Here is an 18,246-nt window from a genome sequence, read left to right on the forward strand (position 1 = left end):
GAATAAAAGGAGTGCAGGAGTCACTCTAACTTAAAAAAAGCTATTACCAGGCTTTCAGAGAGACACACACCTCGTGCCAGGAATTCCCAAGGTAGTTTCCATCAGTGTGAGCCACAGTAATAAGCGTCTTTATGGTGTCAATGTTTTTCTGCTTCATTTCGGTGATGCTGGAGCTGGCTGTCAGCAGGGAGAATCGAGCAAGAGCCTGAACATAGGCATCTCGTTCCAGCTGTAATGGAAGCCCAGGAGAGACACTGAGATCTCACCCTTAGAATGACCATCTTCACATCTGTGGGGCTGGTGCACCGGGCTTCTCTGATACCTCCTGTATACACATCAACAGGCTTTGTGCACATTAACATGCCAGTTATTCCATGCTGGTGTCCTCCTACTATCAGAACATCTCACTGAGGCTCCCACACACCACATGTTTGAGAACTAGCCCTCTCCTTTCCAAGTGACCTCAAACCTATTCCCGTTCCTTCCTTGGGAGGCATTTGGGGAGAAATCTGTTGAAAGCTAAGACTATCACATAAATTCCAGTATCTGTAACAATCCTGCAAAGCAGGTCCATTTCTTTTCAAGTTCACAAATGAGGAAATACAAGGTGTCTTAGAGAGAAGTTAGCTGGAACAATGTCATATGGCTAGAGAAATAGCAGAGCTGGGTATTAAACCCAAATGTCAACGCCGATGGCCTTGGTACAAAAAAAAATTCTAACTGCAAAATAAATGGGAAGAGAAGATTTGAGTTTTTTTTAAATAAATGGGTGTAAATTCTTACTGACTTAGAAAATGAATGGAATTGACAATGTCCTGATTTCACAAGTTTAAAAACTGTATTTTATTTGTTAGAGTTTTCTAAGATTCAAAAGGTTTTCAGATTTTGCATTGAACTATTTGCTTCCTCCAGAGAAGACCTGGAAATGAGGGAAATTATAATAAAAACTGATTTTAAAAGGAAAAAAAATATTTTAAGCACCAGGGAAGGCAAGTTAGGCAGATCAAATCCAATCAAGTAGCTTTCAAAGAAAGTTTTTCAACCCTAAAATCTTTCAAGGAGAGTTTTAACCCAAACCTCCATTTTTTTCCCCTAATGGGGCAGTTGCCTGCACAAATCTGTGGGCTGCTGCTCAGTGGACATGGGTGAGGAGTTTTCTGAGACTTTTTTGGCTAACTGGAAATGCCTGACAGTTTCTAGGTTTTGCCAAATCTAAAAGAACACAGCCCACCAGCATCTCTGGAGTTTTGCTAACTTACACCCACCTGCATTCCAAAGATGCAGGCGATCCGGATTGCACAGCGGATGCCCTCCAAACACAGGGAGGCCACTTCAGTGTCATCACAGTTCTGCAGTCCAATGCTGTAGGCTGCCAACAGCGGTGTCCACACCAGCTACCAAGGAAGGAAGTTTCAATAACGTCTAGAATTTCAGTGGAAAGAGCCCTTACAGGCCACCACACAACTATATAACTATGCTTAGTTATAAACATAGCCAAGATGCCAAGTTCACTGCTATTTTTATTTCAAGCTATTCCAGTTACAATACAAAACAGTTCCTCTGAAACTGTTGTCAAAGCTATCGCTACAGAAATGCCATACCACACGTATAGTTCAAAAGAAAGGACGATAAATATGTGGTTGGCGTGCCACCACTATGCCTACCTATGCTCACGGCAGACATCACTAATCAATCAGAGATCCCACACTGCAGCAAGCAGCATTACCAACCAGAGGTTGGCATGTAAAATAAAACCTATAAGCAATGTATCCTCTATAATTTAGTTCATTGAAAGAGTCCTAATTCAATTATTTAGATTTTACTTTTCCTCCAATTTTCTTGTGAACTCCTGGAAAAGAAAAGCTCACAAAAATCTAGAATTGATCAACTAATAGGATACTGACAATTATAAAAATATATTAGAGAAAAATGAACGCTACGTATATAGAACATGTATCTTTTCTAGACATTTTAAAAAGAGAAAGAGGTCTCAGGATATGGTCTTTTACTTCCACCTACTCTCATGTGATACACTAACCCAGAGGCTACTAAGATAAGCTGTCACATAAAACTGTCTCTTTTGCCCGGATAATTATTAATTCATTCAATCCTCCCAGCAACTCTGTATTTGTCCCCATTTTACAGATGATGAAGAGAGAGAGGCTGAGTAACTGACCAATGTCACAAAGCTACAAAGTGGCAAAGGCTCAGGGGCTGAGGGGGGAGGTGGAGGAGAGTATAGGGGGATAAATGGTGATGGACAGAGATTTGACTTGGGGTGGTGAACACAAATACAGTGTACAGATGATGTGTTGTAGAATTGTGCATCTGAAACCTATCTAATTTTGTTGATCAGTATCATCCCAATAAATGCAATTAAAAAATAAAAATAAAATAAAAAATAAACAAAGTGGCAAAGACAGGGTTCCAACCAACATTCTGACTACAGAGCTCATGGTTTTGGCTGGTGTTGGCACATCCCCAGCATCAACAGAGGGCTGCTAGGAAGGAGTTACCTTAATTACTGTTCAGAAAGCAACTCCCAGACTTGGCCTTTTCTCTCCTCAATCTCTTCACCATTATACATTCGTTGGTTAGTTTCTGGCTGGTTAACTCCAGAACTAGGGTTAATCATGACTTAACTTCTCAGGATACTCACTTTGAACATTGGCCGAACGTGATCCAAGTGAGTGGCACTCGTAAATGGGGCTTTGGCGTGGCTCACAGCCTCCATCAGAGCTTTGGCTGTTTTAGCCATTTGCTCCATTTCCAAATTGTACAGCAGCCGTCGCTGCTTTTCACTAGCTACATCTACAGAGAAATAAGAGAATAATAGCTAATGCTCACTGAGTGCTTGCTAAATGCCGCACACTGCTTCAAATGATTTATAATGATTAGCTCACAAATCCTCCAAACTACCTCATGAATCTGTTAGAAATATTATTACCATACAATAAGGCACAGAGAGGTTAAGTAACTTACCCAGGGTCACACAGCTAGTGAGTAGTAGAGTTGGGACTTGAGTGGCTCTAGAGCCTGCACTCTCAACCACTACATTCTGCTGCCTCTCAAAGAAATGAACGATTTCAAAAGGGCCTTAACTAACAGAATTATAATCATCAGCACAATCACCACTGGTATTAAAGCAAAGTTTTAAGGAACATTGTGAGGGAGCATTTCAGATTATTTAAAAATTTCTTTTGAACCTAATCACAAACCTAGCAAGAAGACAATGATATGAGAGAACCAACATAATTGTAATAATTAATTTAATCACATTTCTTTTTTTTTTTTTTAATCCTCACCCGAGGACATTTCTTCCATTTTTTGTTCTGATAGAGTGGGAGGCAGAGAGAGAGAAACATCGATGTGAAAGGGACACATCGAGTGACTGCCACTTGCATGACCAACCAGGGCCGGGGACAAACTGCAACCGAGGCACATGCCCTTAGCGGGAACCGAACCTGGGTCTCTCTGGACCACAGGCCAACGCTCTAACCGCTGAGCCAAACCGGCCAGGGCTAATCACATTTCTTATTCAGTTATCTAGGTATGCAAATTAACTTTATCATCAGGGAACTTGATTATGCATTCTGATACACTCGAAAATTGTAGTAAATAGGAACAGTTTGCCATTAGACCTTACTCTGCTTAGTAGATTTGGTTGCAATCGTGTGCTCTTTTGTTTCTTTCATTGCAATTTTCTTGCCTTCTATCTCTTCATAGATGCTTGAGAGATATTCTTCTGGTAGATCTTTACTATCATTGATGCCCCGATTCATTTTAATATACTGTTCTTTTGTCATTTTATTTTTTACCTGTAATTTAAAAAATTTCAAAAACCATTTAGAAAACATCCAATGGCTCAAATAAAGCTACTTATTTAGCTACCATAATATTATAAATCATTAACATACTGCACCTGAGGGCTGTGCAAGTCTGTAGTTAGCATAATAATCGAATATGCTAGGACATACGCAGTGTCGGCACTAGCAAACAGCGTTTGCCTGGAAGAAAAGATTCCAGATGTCAGAACAGGCATGGAGATGAGGCTGGGATGATCCAGTGCTGATGGCGACATGCTTCACTAAAAGCAGGCCAACTGCTCCACATGATGCCAAATGAGTCAAGAGTTTTCATGCTTTCATCCTCACTGATTAATAATTAATGACCCAGAGTGTAGAGAAAGCTAATTAAGAATGTGTCAGCTTTAGATTTCTTTGAATAAAGCAGTTTCAAGTCAGTTTTTTTTTTTTTTTTTTTGAGAGAGAGAGAGGGGAGAAGGAAGAAATAGAAACATTGAAGGGCTGCCTCCTGCACAACCCCTACTAGGGATCAAGCCGGGAACTCAGGCATGTACCCTGACTGGGAATCGAACAAGGACCTCTCAGTCCATGGGACAATGCTCCATCCACTGAGTCATACTGGCTGGGCTCAAGACAGTTTTTTGAGCAGATCCCCAAGTAGCCTCCAGGGACTAGGACAAGGCAAGCGAGGCATCCTCACTCCTGGGTGTCAACCCTGCAGGGCAAGACCCTGAGAATGAGGCAACTTCTAGTTGGCAGCCTTAGTGCCTCGCTTGCCTCGTCCAGGCCTCTCACCCAAAGCATCCACTTCATGCTCGGCACTGGGTAGAAAGCTGACTACAATTGCCATCCAGTTATTAGCTAGTTACAGTTTATATTACCCACTGTAACATTTAACAGTACAAATACAAAGCAAATATTTACATGTTCTAAACAACATGCGGGTGAAGTCTGACTGTTTTTGTCTTAGGTAAGAAAAAAAAATGGCAAAAACTGGTGGATGCACAGATTCATACTATGTGAGAATAATGCTATGTTCAAATTGCTCCCAAGAGGAAAGGGAGAGATTCTGAAGAACACACAAATGGTCTGCATTCTAGTGTGAAATGTAATTGGATCACATATTTAGTGATTAAGGGAAATAGACCAAGGTCTTCAGGTCTACACAAAAAATACAGGAAAACCTCAGAGATATTACGGGTTAGGTTCCAGACCACCACAATAAAGCAAACATTGCAATAAAGCAAGTCACACAAATGTTTTTGTTTCCAAGTGCAGATAAAAGTTGTATCTATACTACAGTAGTCTATTAAGTGTGCAATAGTATTATGTCTTAAAAAAAAGTATACACCTCGATTAAAAATACAGTACTTCATTGCTAAAAATGCTAACCATTGTATGAGCCGTCAGGGAGATGTAATATTTTTGCTGGTGGAGGGTCCTCTAGATGTTAATGGCTGCTGAATGAGCAGAATGGTGGTTGATGACAGTTGGGGTGGTTGTGGCAATTTCTTAGCTGCCTGTTTGGCCTAAGAGGCCTAGCTTTCAGCCTGTTTCAGCTTTCACATACCTTCTCACTAAGCTTAATCATTTCTAGCCTTTGATTTAAGTGAGAGATGTAAGACTCTCCTTTTCGCTTGAAAACCTAAGAGGGCACTGTACGGTTATTAACTGGCCCAATTTCAATACTGTTATGTCTCAGGGAATAGGGAGGACAGAGGAGAGGGAGAGAGGAGGGAACAACCAGTTGGTAGAACAGTCAGAACACACACATTTATTAAGTTTGCTGTCTTATATGGGTGTAGTTTGTGGTTTCCCAAAACAGTTACAATAGTAACATCATAAATCACAGTAACAAATATACTAGTAATGAAAAAGTCTGAAATACTATAGATTACCCAAATGTGACACAGATGCAAGTGAGAAAATGCTTTTGGAAAAATAACACCGATAGATTCGATGAACGCAGAGTTGCCACAAACCTTTAATTTGCAAAAAATGCAACATCTGTGAAATGCAATCAATGTGGTATGCCTGTATATTTAAAGTAAAATAACATCTAATTATGTCTCTATGGCAAATTTTAGCATCTATTTGGTTAAAATGCCCAGATGCTGTCTTTGCTGACCAAGTCATCTCATGGGGACAGCTTGCTACATACTTGGAAGATTGGAACCAATTAATATGAAAACTAAGTTGACTAGACAGGCAAAACTGTTATCAACATGTTCTGAATAATTCCACATCATGTTCACAGTATATTCGGACATTCTTAACTTCATGTTCAGTGGAAAGAGCATGAGCTTCTGAGCTAGGCAAACCCACATTCACTCCCGGCTCCTGCTACTTACTAGCTGATATATTTTGAACAGGTTGCTCAATGTCCCAGAGTCTGTTTCCTCACCTATAAAACAGGGGATACTACTCCCAGGCTTACCATTAATTAAATGTAATGCATGTAAAACTCATAGCCTGGCTGACACATAGGAAGTGTTTAATAAAGGTCAGCTCTTTTCAATTTCACTGCCTACAAAAAACATGACCTACCTATGAAAAAAGGCCCCGATATAGAATCATGTACTTAGATGGGTTTTATTAGGTACAGAGCCATTTTTGTAACCTGCTCATCAGTATGTAATTAAAGAAAAATGAAAATCCTTGAGATCCATCCCATATATTAAATCAGGGAGTTTTTGTCTGTCTTTTGTTAATCCTCACCCGAGGATATTTTTCCATTCATTTTTAGATAGAGGGGGTGGGAGGGGAGAAACATCAATGTGAGAGAGACACATTGATTGGTTGCCTCCTGCACGACCCCGACCAGGGCTGGGGATTGAACTGTAATTGAGGCATGTGCCCTTGACTGGAATCAAACACGCAACTCTGGTCCACAGGCTAATGCTCCAATCACTGAGCCAAACGGGCCAGGGTTCTACTGGTTCTTTAATTTTTGTATTCTTCACCCGAGGATATTCCTCTACTTATCATTAGATAGAGTGGGAGGGAGCGCGCGCGCGCGCGCGAGAGAGAGAGAGAGAGAGAGAGAGAGAGAGAGAGAGAGACTGATGTGATAGAGCCACATCGACTGGTTGCTTCCTGCAAGACTGGACCAGGACTGGGGACAAACCGCAACTGAGGTAAGTGTCCTTGACCGGAATCGAATCTGTGACTCAATGGTCCACAGGCCAAAGCTCTAACCACTGAGCAAAATTGGCCAGGGCGATTTCGCCACTGATTTTTATATAGAGTGGAAGGGAGGTAGGGAGAGGGAGAGAAAGAGAGAGACACATCATTGGTTGCCTCCCAACCACAACTGAGGCTGGGAATCGAACCTACAACCCAGGTATATGCTTTTGACCAACGCTCTAACCAATGAGCCAAACCAGCCAGGGCGGGAGTTGTTTTTGATTAGGGAAGAGGTACCCAAGTGCTTCCTCAACCCATAAAACTACTCTCTTATCATAATTAACAACATGGGCTCTAGCTGGGCTCTTGGGCACGTTACTTAGCCTCTCAGGTCCTCAATCTCACTGTCTGTAGAAAGGGGACACAGTTGCTTGGAGGTCTTACACGAGATAATCCCTCAGCAGTGTCTGGCACATGATGAACAGAAATTTCAGTTGCTTGGCATCAACTTTGAAAGATTACCCTCAACCCTCAACCAAACTAAGATTAGTGTTCTGATATAGACAAAAACATGATGTACAAGGGATTTAAAACAACGCTCACACCCTAGCCGGTTTTGCTCAGTGGTTAGGGTGTCAACCCGTGGACCGGAGAGTCCGGGTTCGGTTCCCACTAAGGGCATGTACCTTGGTTGCAGTTTGTCCCCGGCCCTGGCTGGGGTCGTGTGGGTAGCAACCACTTGATGTGTCTCTTTCACATCACTGTTTCCATCTCTCTCTTCCTCCCTCTCTCCCTCCCGCTCTGAAGATAAATGCAAAACAAACAAACAAACAAAAAAGACGATGCTCACCCCTGGTTGCACTCTATGTATCTTGCGGCAAACTTCTCCATTAACCGATCAATCTTCTGGGCTTCCCCAGGTAGGCGGAAACCTTCTAGAAATGTCCGCAGGGCTGAGACAAACTCCTTTTCACAGAAGTCAAGTTGGTCCACATAGGCATACATCACCTCCTTGTTGAACCTCGTGCTGTCTCCCAGAAAATCACCTACTTGGGTCTGAAACATACACATTCACTTACGTATAAAAATTGTCAAATATGAAGCACAGCAAAAGATGCTTTAGCCGAAGGGGGGAGGCAGACTGTCCAGCTCTGGATATTCAGAACTGGCTAGCCTGCTAGAAAAGCTAGGTGACTCCCAGACCTATCCACCCACCCAACAATTTCAGGTCAGTCTGTCCTGCCACAAAAGAAGAGGAAGAGGCACAAGAGACTTAAAAATGGAGAAACGATGGGGCACACTCAGGAGGGAGGTTAGCGGCAGATGGGCAACTACAACAGTTTCTAGCAGTGAAGGCACACTTCTAGCTCTGATACTGTCCCACCAAATACACAACCACTTGTCAGGAGACTAGTTTATTCCCTTCAAAGAGCTTCTGCATCACTGGCCAAAAGGATCAATCAGTAGGACTGCTGTAAGCAGGGGTGTGGACAATAGACACTGCACTCAGGGTCAGACGATCTCCAGGTTAAAAGCTGGTACAGTCTTAGGATCACTTGCTAGAACCCACACGCAAGTGCTCAACTACCAGTCTTACAGAATCGAGACGCTCCTCCTGGTGCAGGAATTGGGCAATTTCTTCAACTGAGGTTCCCAGCATGCCCTGCTCCTGGAGAAATTGGATCCCTCTCTTGGGTTTCTTGTTGAACCTGTTTTACGAAGAGATGGGACATGGATTGCTCGTTTCAAAATCTAAAGGATAGAAATACCTGGCATTTGGGGCAAATTACAATAACACCATGAACAAAGTCATCATATATCAGCTAGGAAGGTCCTGTATGTCCTGGCAGCTTTTCTGAATTCCACCTTCAATTTCTGACCTAGCTATATAGCAAAGTCTGCTGGTTGTGACCAAATATTCATTGTCCCCTCTCCAACACTAATAAAACCCTAGATGTTTATCTGGACACACAACTCTCTAGAATAAAAACTACATTTCCCTGACTCCTTTAAACAAAGTACAGCCATGTGATAAAGTTCTAGCCAGTAAGGATATGAGCAGAAGTGTTATGGGTACTTCTAGGAAGGCTCCTTAAACAAGCTGACTTGGCTGGGAGGTATACTCTTTTTGCTCTTTCCCCCTTCTTCCCCAGAATATATTATGTGATGGCTGGTGCTCCAGCAGTCATCTTAAACTATGAGGCAACAATGAAGATGAAAATTGTGTTAAGGCTGCTGAAACAGAAAGCTAAGAGTAGCCTGGATCTCTGATGTCCATAAGAGCCACTACAACAGCTCCAGACTGTTTTTTTTTTATTATTTCCTGTTAAAGGCAGGCAAACTTTCAACTAAGGTACAAATTCAACTTATTTACCAGGCTATAAACTGGAGAGAATGACATCATATATAACCACAAACTGTGGCAAGGGCTGTGAAGAAAGAACATATAGGGTAGAGGAGCAGAGAATAATTTGGGACCTGTTCAGATAGTATGGTTACAGAAGGTCTCTTTGAGGAAGACATGTTTTGCCAAGTTCAAAGAATGAAAAAGACTCAAGAGTATTCCAATCAGGGGGCACGATAGCAAAAACACCTGGAAATGTTTGTTTATTTATTTATTTATTTATTTATTTATTTTTTATCCTCACCCGAGGACATTTTTCCATTTTTTGTAGAGTGGGAGGGAGAGAGAGGAACAGAGAGAGAGAGAGAAACATCGACGTGAAAGGAACACATCGAGTGGCTGCCACCCGCACGACCGACCAGGGCCGGGGACAAACTGCAACCGAGGTACGTGCCCTTAGCGGGAACCGAACCCGGGTCTCTCTGGACTACAGGCCGACGCTCTAACCGCTGAGCCAAACCGGCCAGGGCAACACCTGGAAATGTTTAAAGGAGTGAAACACATCATGTGTCTCAGGAATACTGACAGATGGGGTTAGCTAGAAATGAGGTCAGCAAGAGAGGCCAGAGGCTGGATTAGGTTGTGATGAGAAAATGGGAAATCTGGAATAATTTCAGGTAGGAGAGGGGTAAAACCTGATTTAAGTTTTCGAAAGATTACTTTTGAGGGATACAGAGATGGTGACAAAGAAAATGAAGAGATCAACACTTCGATCATTCAGAAGTTAGACAGGATATGAGATTGTGTGCATATGTATTTTTGTGTGTAAAAGACTAGAAAGAAACACAGTAAGATTTACCAGTGGGTACAATGATAATGGTGTGGTTATATGGGAGAATGGTGAGGTTATTTTTCAAAGATGTAGGGCTGCAGTACTATGAGGGTTGCAAATTACTTTCAAACGATTCAGGGAAAAAGACCCACACAGAAAACACTAATGTGGCAAATGTTAATTTTTCTGCATGTTGAAATTTTTCATGATGTATTGTTGGAAAAATGTTACCTATGGTGATTTACTCTAGGTAGTAATTTTATGAGCAATTTTAACATTCTCGCTTTATACTTGCCCATGTTTTCTAAAGTGATGTTTTTCATTAGGAAAAAAACCCACAAAAGACCAGGCATCGACCACACACAGCCATTAACGTTCTCTCTGTGACGACACAACTCACTCACTCTGCTGGCTCAATCAGGCTCGGCTGCAAGTGCCAGCACTGGCATTTCCCCTTGAGGAGCCAGCCCCGGGCTCCCAGAGAAGGTAGGCCTTTGTCAGAGGCCTCAAGAGATCCAGCTAGAGTAGCAGCCACACTCACAGCTCAATGCCATGTTCAATGATCTCTTTTTGCTGCTTGATGACCTCAAACTGTTCTGGATCATCCTGGACAGTTGTCTGGGTCCCTGAGGACACTGTGGACTCCATGGATGTCACGCTGCTCCGTCTCGCCATGTCAAGGCCTTTCCCATCCCCCATTTCCTGATCTGTGGGCCTCTCCTGACCTGCAGTGACATAAAAGAAAAAAAAACCATATCAGCAGATGGGAAACAGACATGGCTGAGCTCAGGCCTAGCTCCTCAATTCCCTTTTCCAGACCTGTAACAATAAAGTTTGTACTGTCAAGATTATAAGCATGAAATCTTGATATCCCTCTGATACTTTACTTAAAAACTTAGTTTTTTTGTGGAATTTGACAAGCTAATTCTAAAATTCACATTAAGTATAAAAATGCAAAAACAGTCAAGACACTTGAACTGGTGCAAGAACAGACAAATCAATAAAACAGAATAGAAAATTCAGAAACAGATATTTGTACACAGGGGAATGTGGTATGTCATATAGGACCTTCAAATCAGTGAGGGAGAGACTACTAAAAAATGTTGGAACAATTGGTCCTCCATTTGGAAAAATTAAGTTAGAGCACAACTCACATAGTCCCTCCTCCAAATTCCAGATGGGTTAAAAAGCAAAACCTTTAAAATACTACAGATATTACCCTGGCCAGTTTGGCTCAGGGGTCAGTGTTGGCCCGCAGACCAAAAAGTTGCAGGTTTGATTCTGGTCAAGAGCATGTACCTCGGTTGAGGCTTGATCCCTGGCCCTGGTTGAGGTGTGGGAGGCAACCAGTTGGTATGTCTCTCTCACTTGGATGTTTCTCTCTCTCCCTCTCTATCCCTCCCTCCCTCCCTATCTGAAAATCAATGGAAAAATATCCTCAGATGAGGATTTCAAGAAGTCAAATAAGCCTGGCCAGTGTGGCTCAGTGGGTTGAGCGTTGTCCCATGGACTGGGAAGTCCTGGTTCGATTCCCTGTCAGATGACGAGGTTTCAGGCTCAATCCCCAGTAGGGGGTACTTGGGAGGCAGCCAATCAATGTTTTTCTCTCACATCAATGTTTCTCTCTCTCTCCCCCCCTTCCTTTCTCCCTAAAAAACCAATAAAAACATATTTAAAAAAATAAAATAAAGTACCACAGGTATTTATCAAACTGAAGTGTTTTTGCTAATTCTAAGACAGCTATAACAGGACAGTTTTTCCTAACAGCCATTAAGTAGCCTATTGTGAATGGAGATGGTGGTGGCAGCAACACTCTCTCACCGAGGCTGGTCTGGTGGTTGGGATTCACATACAGGTCTTTGCTCCACTCCACCATGCACTTGAGAATGGACACGAGGCACTCCAGGCCTTTCTTCCTTAGACTGAGCTCCTGAAGGACAGAAGTGGCAAGGCACAGAGACTTAACAGATACATCAAGTGCAGATACTTACAGGGCTCTTAAGGAATTCTGTGAGGATATGAGATAATCACTGACTATTCAGTACTATTAAGTGTAAAACCCAAGGGAAAGTTAACAGGTGACATTAAGTATTAAGGGCTCATTGCAAAAACCCTGAAAATCTCTAAAGGTATTCATTACAAACATCCTAGCAACAAAAATATTGGATGTGTGCTTTCTTAAAATGAACAGTGTTATCTGAATTTCTAAAAGGAAGTTTTCATTCACTGCTTGTATAATTTGAAAAAAACTTTTAAAAAAACTAACAGCATCTTAACCACTGATCCCAAAATAGACAAAAGAATCTTATATTATTCAGAAAATGAACGATTCTGCACACATTCTACCCCTCAAACACCCACAAATATATTCCATTTTAAGGCTCACTCTACAATAAAAACATTTTTTCAAAAAACAGTATTTATTAAATAAAATTAAATGTGAACTACAGGTAATCTTAAAGAATGCAAATATTTTAGGCTCAAACAGCATTTAAGGTGGCACAGATCTCTCTGTAAATCTAATGACAGCATGCACCTTCTAGGAAAAAAGCCCATAAACCAAAATTCTAAACATAATTCCTGGCAGCTCACAGACCTCCTGACCAGTTCATCAGAGACCCCAGGTTAAGGATCCTGTTCTTCGTAGGCACATTGACAAGAGACAACCTCCTCAGCCTTTACTGGAGCCTGAGATCGTTTTCACAAGGTCTTTGGAAAGGTGACAGAGTGAACTTGCTTCCTACGGATCTCAGTTGAAATGTCACCTTCTTAGGAAGACTACTCTGATGACATCATTAAAAATGACAACACCCCACCCTCAGCACTCCTTCTCTATTGTCCCTGCTTTACTCTTCTCTGCAGCTTCCTTCTTCCTTCTGTGCTTGTAGGTATTGTAATGGCAGCAAGTGTGCACATACACACGTTTGTTTGTTTTATATCCCCAGCACCAAAGATGGTGCCTGGCACATGGTGCCATTTGATAAATGTTTATGAAAATGAATGAACTTTAAGTATAAATGAGTGTTCTAATGTTTTTACCTGCAGAGGTGTCATTCCCAGCTCATGTCCACTTCTTCCCTGAGCGATTTTAGATAAATCATTTACCAGGCGCTCAAAAATGTTAGCAGCATTTAAATCACAGTCGTAGTTGACATAAATATCTACAACACACTGGGCATCTTGGAAAATAACAAACAGATATTAGAAATTCTGATTGAACACAAAAAACATTATGGTTTCTTATTAAACAAGATTCCTTTGTCAAAAAATTTCCCCAGTAAATTATCAACTCAAGTGGACATACCTCACTAAAGAAATGTATACTGTAAATACTAGGGAGGCGGGAGGCTCTCTCTCTAGGCCTTGGTACTAAAATCTCAGGCAGTTCATTCCACCTCTCTAAGCTCTTTCCTCATAAAAAACGAGTAACAGTTGCCTGATCCACCTCTTAAAGTTGTATAACTCGTAGGAAATTACATTTGATGACACATAAGTAAGATGCTGGCATTGCAGTCACAGAATTGCATGGTATAAGGTAAATCCAAATTTATCTAAGCACCCAATCAAGGGTTGGTAGCACCAATACCTTGGACCCTGTCACTAACAAAGCACATTCAGCTGATAAGTAGGGTGACCAAGTGTCCCAGTTTTCTAGGATTCAGGGGTTTCCCAGGATGTGGAACTTTCAGTGCTAAAACCCGAATGGTCTGGGCAACCCAGGATGAGTTGGTCATCCTCTAAAGGAGAAGTGGGGCGGGACTAATCATCAGGTTAGCATTAGCTTATAAGTAATGATTTCCCCTGCACTTCATTAAAACTCTAAGAGGAGCACTCTGATTTAATACAAATTTAAATCAGTTTGGTTCAGTGGTTAGAGTGTCGGCCCACAGACCAAAGAATATCAGGTTCAATTCCGGTCAACAGCATGTACCTCAGTTGCAGTCCGGTCCCTGAATCTGGTTGTGGCCATGCGGGAGGCAACCAGTCAATGTCTCCCCCCTCCCTCCCTCCCACTCTATCTGAAGATAAATAGAAAAAAAAAAATCCTAAGGTGAGCATTAAAAAAACCCAAAAAACTCTAAGAGGAGGATTTAAAGGTCTTCCTCTGGACTTTGAAAAAGGAATGCATCAAGAGGTTCTAGGCGAGTCAAAGGAATGAGCACCCTCAGGGTGAAAGTACCTGCACAGATCCTTGTCAGAGTCTGAATGACCATCCACCTGTGCTCAAAAGAACTTGTTGATGTTTCTAAAATGTTCAGGAAAATCTCTTTGAAAAACACCTGTATGACATGAAGACAAAGGAGGACATTGATTAATAGTTTAAATTAGGGCTCAAATCCCACAGCCTTTAGAGGACAGGCAGATCCTAAGATGAAGGAAGAGTGGTGTACACATGCTGCCAAATTTTGTCAGAACCCTGGACCCGTGGAACAGCTGGAGGGCAGAGCCATGGGGAACTGGGAACATGGGCCCATTAGAGGGAGCGGCTGCTCCCAAGTCACCGCCAAGAGATGCCACGTGGAAATGCAGAAACAGCTTCATGAGTTTTTAAGAGAAACCAGAAATCTGGATTTTCATATAGAATCTGATTTCTCAACTTGGCAATAAATTCAAGGTATTTGAAATAATTCACCGACTAAACAAACATGTTTGTGGGGGTTGAACCTAGCACACAGACTGCACAATTTAAACCTTTGGTTAAAATAAAAGGAATAGCCTGGCTGGTGTGGTTCAGTGGATTGAGCATCGTCCCATGGGTTGAGAGGTCTGTTCAATTCCTGATCAGAGCACATGCCCGGGTTGCGGGCTTGATCCCAGTAGTGGGCGTGCAGGAGGCAGCCAATCAATGTTCTCTTTCACTTTTATGTTTCTATCTCTCTCTCTCTCTAAAAAAAAGAAAAGAAAACTTATTCTCTTTAAAAAAAAAAAAAATCAATTTGGAGTTCATACCTCTATCTGCATTTTCAAATGCATTTTAAAGTTTGAAAGAAGAGTAAGAAAAATGGCCAGAGAGAGCTCAAAGACATCAGGCACTGAAGAGACGCCATTTTTGGACAACGCCACGCAGAGATATTGCTTGATGGCGTTGATGAACATCTCGTGAGTCCTGAAGACTGGGCCGGCGTTCTGCAACACGGAGAGGAGCAGCTGCAGGGAAACCACCTTGGAGCGCAACTCGTGGGACCTAGCAAAGAAAACAAAAAACAATGATGGGGCTAAAAGATAAAATCTAAAAAGCATGTTTCTTAATGTCATACTTTTCTACCAGTGAGAATTTTCTGAGAAGCCAGTGAGTTCAGAACTAGCAACAGCACCCAAATGTCAAGAGAACAAGGGCAGATGGCACGAGGTGGATCCTCTTGGAACCGGCAGATTCTGTGAGAACAGAGCTGCCAGCTCTATTCTTTTTATCCCTCTACTTCCTCCCTGCCATAAAGTAGAGAACACCTCAGGAGCAAAGTGTCAACTGACTCTGGAGAGCTGGTTCTACAACTAACCTGACAGAACAATTACTTGACATCATTTGTGGGAGACTAAGACATCTGGCCCTCTCTATCTTCACAATGAAGACGGGGCTCTTTATTCACCTGCCTCATGGTTTCTGGTAAGAAATGGGAAATTCCCAGAAACCATTTTCCTAATGGTTATGTTCTTAACAGAAGAGTTGAGGGCTACTATTAATGACTACTGCTAATGATGAGTGACTACAAAATGCTTATAAAGTACAAGGCCCTGTGCCTGGGATCTCACTGTATTATTTTATTAAATGGGTCCTGTAAGGTGATTTTCCATATTCCCATTTTTCTGGGGATATCTGGTAACTCCTACAGCCATGGAGCTGGTCGTAAGTGGAAGAGCCAGGACTGAATGCAGTTCTCTCTGGCTCCAAAGCCTCGCTTGGACACTCCACAGCACTGCCACCCCTGTGATAGTTCATTTGCTACTATAAAAAAAAAGGTTTGGCTTCTCTGGTTCGAATCAGGGGCTTAAATCTACATCTGTAAAGCAGAGGTTTCCAACCAGAGCAGAGAACTGAGGATTGCTCACACCTTGTCCCTGTCCCTATTAGTATATGAAATCCATTAGTCAGTAAAAGGAGGGTGCATGCATGTTTAATATAATTATTTTTAGCATATAAAACAAAAAAGCAAAACCGGGCAAAATCTTGGTTGGTGGGGACACAGAAACAATTTATTATAAAAGAACTGATTATAGGCACCATGTAAGTTTGAAAAGCTGTAAAACCATCCTGAATAAATTACTTCACACGCACAACCAGGGGCCAAGGCACTGGGTTTCCTGGAATCACTAAGATCCTCTTGGATCATCTGGATTATAGACAGCCAAGAACTGCTGTCTGGCCCTGGCTGGTTTGGCTCAGCGGTTAGTGCGTCAGCCCTGGGACCAAAGAATCGTGGTTTCAATTCCAGTCAAGGGCATGTACTTTGATTGCGGTTTGGTCCCTGGCCCTGGCTGGGGTTGTGCGGTAGGCAACCAGTAGATGTGTCTCTCTCACATCGATGTTTCTCTCTTTCTCCCTCCCACTCTATCAGAAGATAAATGGAAAAATATCTTTGGGTGAGGATTAAAAAAAAGAACTGCTGTCTGCTTACTTTGGATCTGGGGGCCCTTCACCGAGGGGTTTCATGGACAGCTTGCAAAGGGAGCGAAACACAAGGAAAGCATCCTTTTGCAGAATGTGAGAGAACCTAGCGGCCACTTGATGTCCTTGCGTGTCTGATTCCTAAATAGAAAGAAATAAGAGAAAAATCAAAGGGTCAAAACAAAAGGATAACTACTTTCAAAAATAATTATCTCATGGAAATGTAAATTATTTTATTTATTCAATGGGGAAGTGAGGGATGTGGTGGGAAGGGGAAATGGCAAAATAAGAGCGATGGAGGAGTCATAAGGCAATTCTAAACTCTTGTTCCTTGTCCTTCAAAAAGTGGATATGTATGATTTAAAATGGTAAGAGTGTAAACATTAAACCATAAAAAAAAATTAAACAAATATAGGTAATTATTTATATTAGCCTGGGTAAAAAGGTATTTCTAAGAACACTATTACAAGATAAATAAAAAAAAATGATAGGTGTTCTAAAATAAACTTCTTTAAGTAAGCTACACTCAAAAATTTAAAATATTTGTTAAACTTATGGCAAGGATTAGCATTCTTAACATACAATAAGTTTTTATAATTAAGAAAATATGGAAACCTTTCTCTCAAATAAAAAACAGGCAGCCCTGGCCGGTTTGGCTCAGCGGTTAGAGCGTTGGCCTGCGGTCCCGAGAGACCCGGGTTCAGTTCCCGCTAAGGGCACATACCTCGGTTGCAGTTTGTCCCCGGCCCTGGTTGGTTGTGCGGGTGGCAACCACTCGATGTGTCCCTTCACATCGATGTTTCTCTCGCTCTGTTTCTCTCTCTTCGTCCCACTCTACCTGAACAAAAAAAATGGAAAAACCTCCTCGGGTGAGGATGATAAAAAAAAAAAAAAAAAAAAAAAAAGGCAAAAAAAACATGAATAAGCACCCTGGCTGGTGTGGCTCAGAGGTTAGAGTGATGGCCCAAGCACAGAAGGGTCTCAGGTTTGATTTCCGGTCAAAGTCAAGGACCTAGGTTGCAGGCTGATCCCACCAGGTCAGGCCACATTCAGGAGGCAACCAATTGATATGTCTCTTTCACATCAATGTTTCTCTCCCCCCTCCTCTAAAAAATCATTGGGAAAAAAAAGCCTGGGGGGAGGATTAACAACAAAAAACATGAATGAGCAATTCACCAAGAAATGCAAATGACAAACCTAAATAACTTGACTACTAATCATTAAGGCAGGATCTTTCTCCTATCAGACTAGCAAGGATCTGAATGAATGCTATTACCCAGTTTCAATGAGGAAATGGGAAAATGAGAACTGACAGCCTATAGGTGGGCAGAGATTCCAGTATTACCTTCCCAGCAGGCTAATTTGATGTTAGGAATCAAAAGCCTTAGAGCTTCCAACTCTTGACCCAGCAATACCACTTGCAGGGATTTATCCTAAAGAAAGAATTAAGGATGTGCACAAGATTTATCTATAAGGATGTTCATTATAGAACTGTTGTTTCCTGTGATAAAACTGAAATAACCTCAAAGGCCTA

The 18,246-nt window shown here is 41.9% G+C and overlaps 1 protein-coding gene across 1 annotated transcript in view; it reads right to left on the minus strand.

The window, feature by feature from the left end:
* ARFGEF2 (ADP ribosylation factor guanine nucleotide exchange factor 2) overlaps positions 1 to 18,246 on the minus strand; it is a 100,702-nt gene that overhangs the window by 42,741 nt on the left and 39,715 nt on the right. The window contains exons 9-21 of the mRNA XM_036244308.1: positions 16,723 to 16,853; positions 15,059 to 15,293; positions 14,289 to 14,388; positions 13,148 to 13,287; positions 11,930 to 12,038; positions 10,650 to 10,833; positions 8,530 to 8,641; positions 7,783 to 7,988; positions 3,923 to 4,007; positions 3,647 to 3,818; positions 2,660 to 2,811; positions 1,266 to 1,394; positions 71 to 229 (exon numbers count right to left, since the gene is read on the minus strand). Coding sequence (XP_036100201.1) covers positions 71 to 229; positions 1,266 to 1,394; positions 2,660 to 2,811; positions 3,647 to 3,818; positions 3,923 to 4,007; positions 7,783 to 7,988; positions 8,530 to 8,641; positions 10,650 to 10,833; positions 11,930 to 12,038; positions 13,148 to 13,287; positions 14,289 to 14,388; positions 15,059 to 15,293; positions 16,723 to 16,853 — 1,914 coding nt within the window. The remainder of the gene's footprint in view (positions 1 to 70; positions 230 to 1,265; positions 1,395 to 2,659; positions 2,812 to 3,646; positions 3,819 to 3,922; positions 4,008 to 7,782; positions 7,989 to 8,529; positions 8,642 to 10,649; positions 10,834 to 11,929; positions 12,039 to 13,147; positions 13,288 to 14,288; positions 14,389 to 15,058; positions 15,294 to 16,722; positions 16,854 to 18,246) is intronic.

Source organism: Molossus molossus, unplaced genomic scaffold (genome assembly GCF_014108415.1).
Source record: "Molossus molossus isolate mMolMol1 unplaced genomic scaffold, mMolMol1.p scaffold_m16_p_6, whole genome shotgun sequence".
Classification (NCBI taxonomy): domain Eukaryota; kingdom Metazoa; phylum Chordata; class Mammalia; order Chiroptera; family Molossidae; genus Molossus; species Molossus molossus.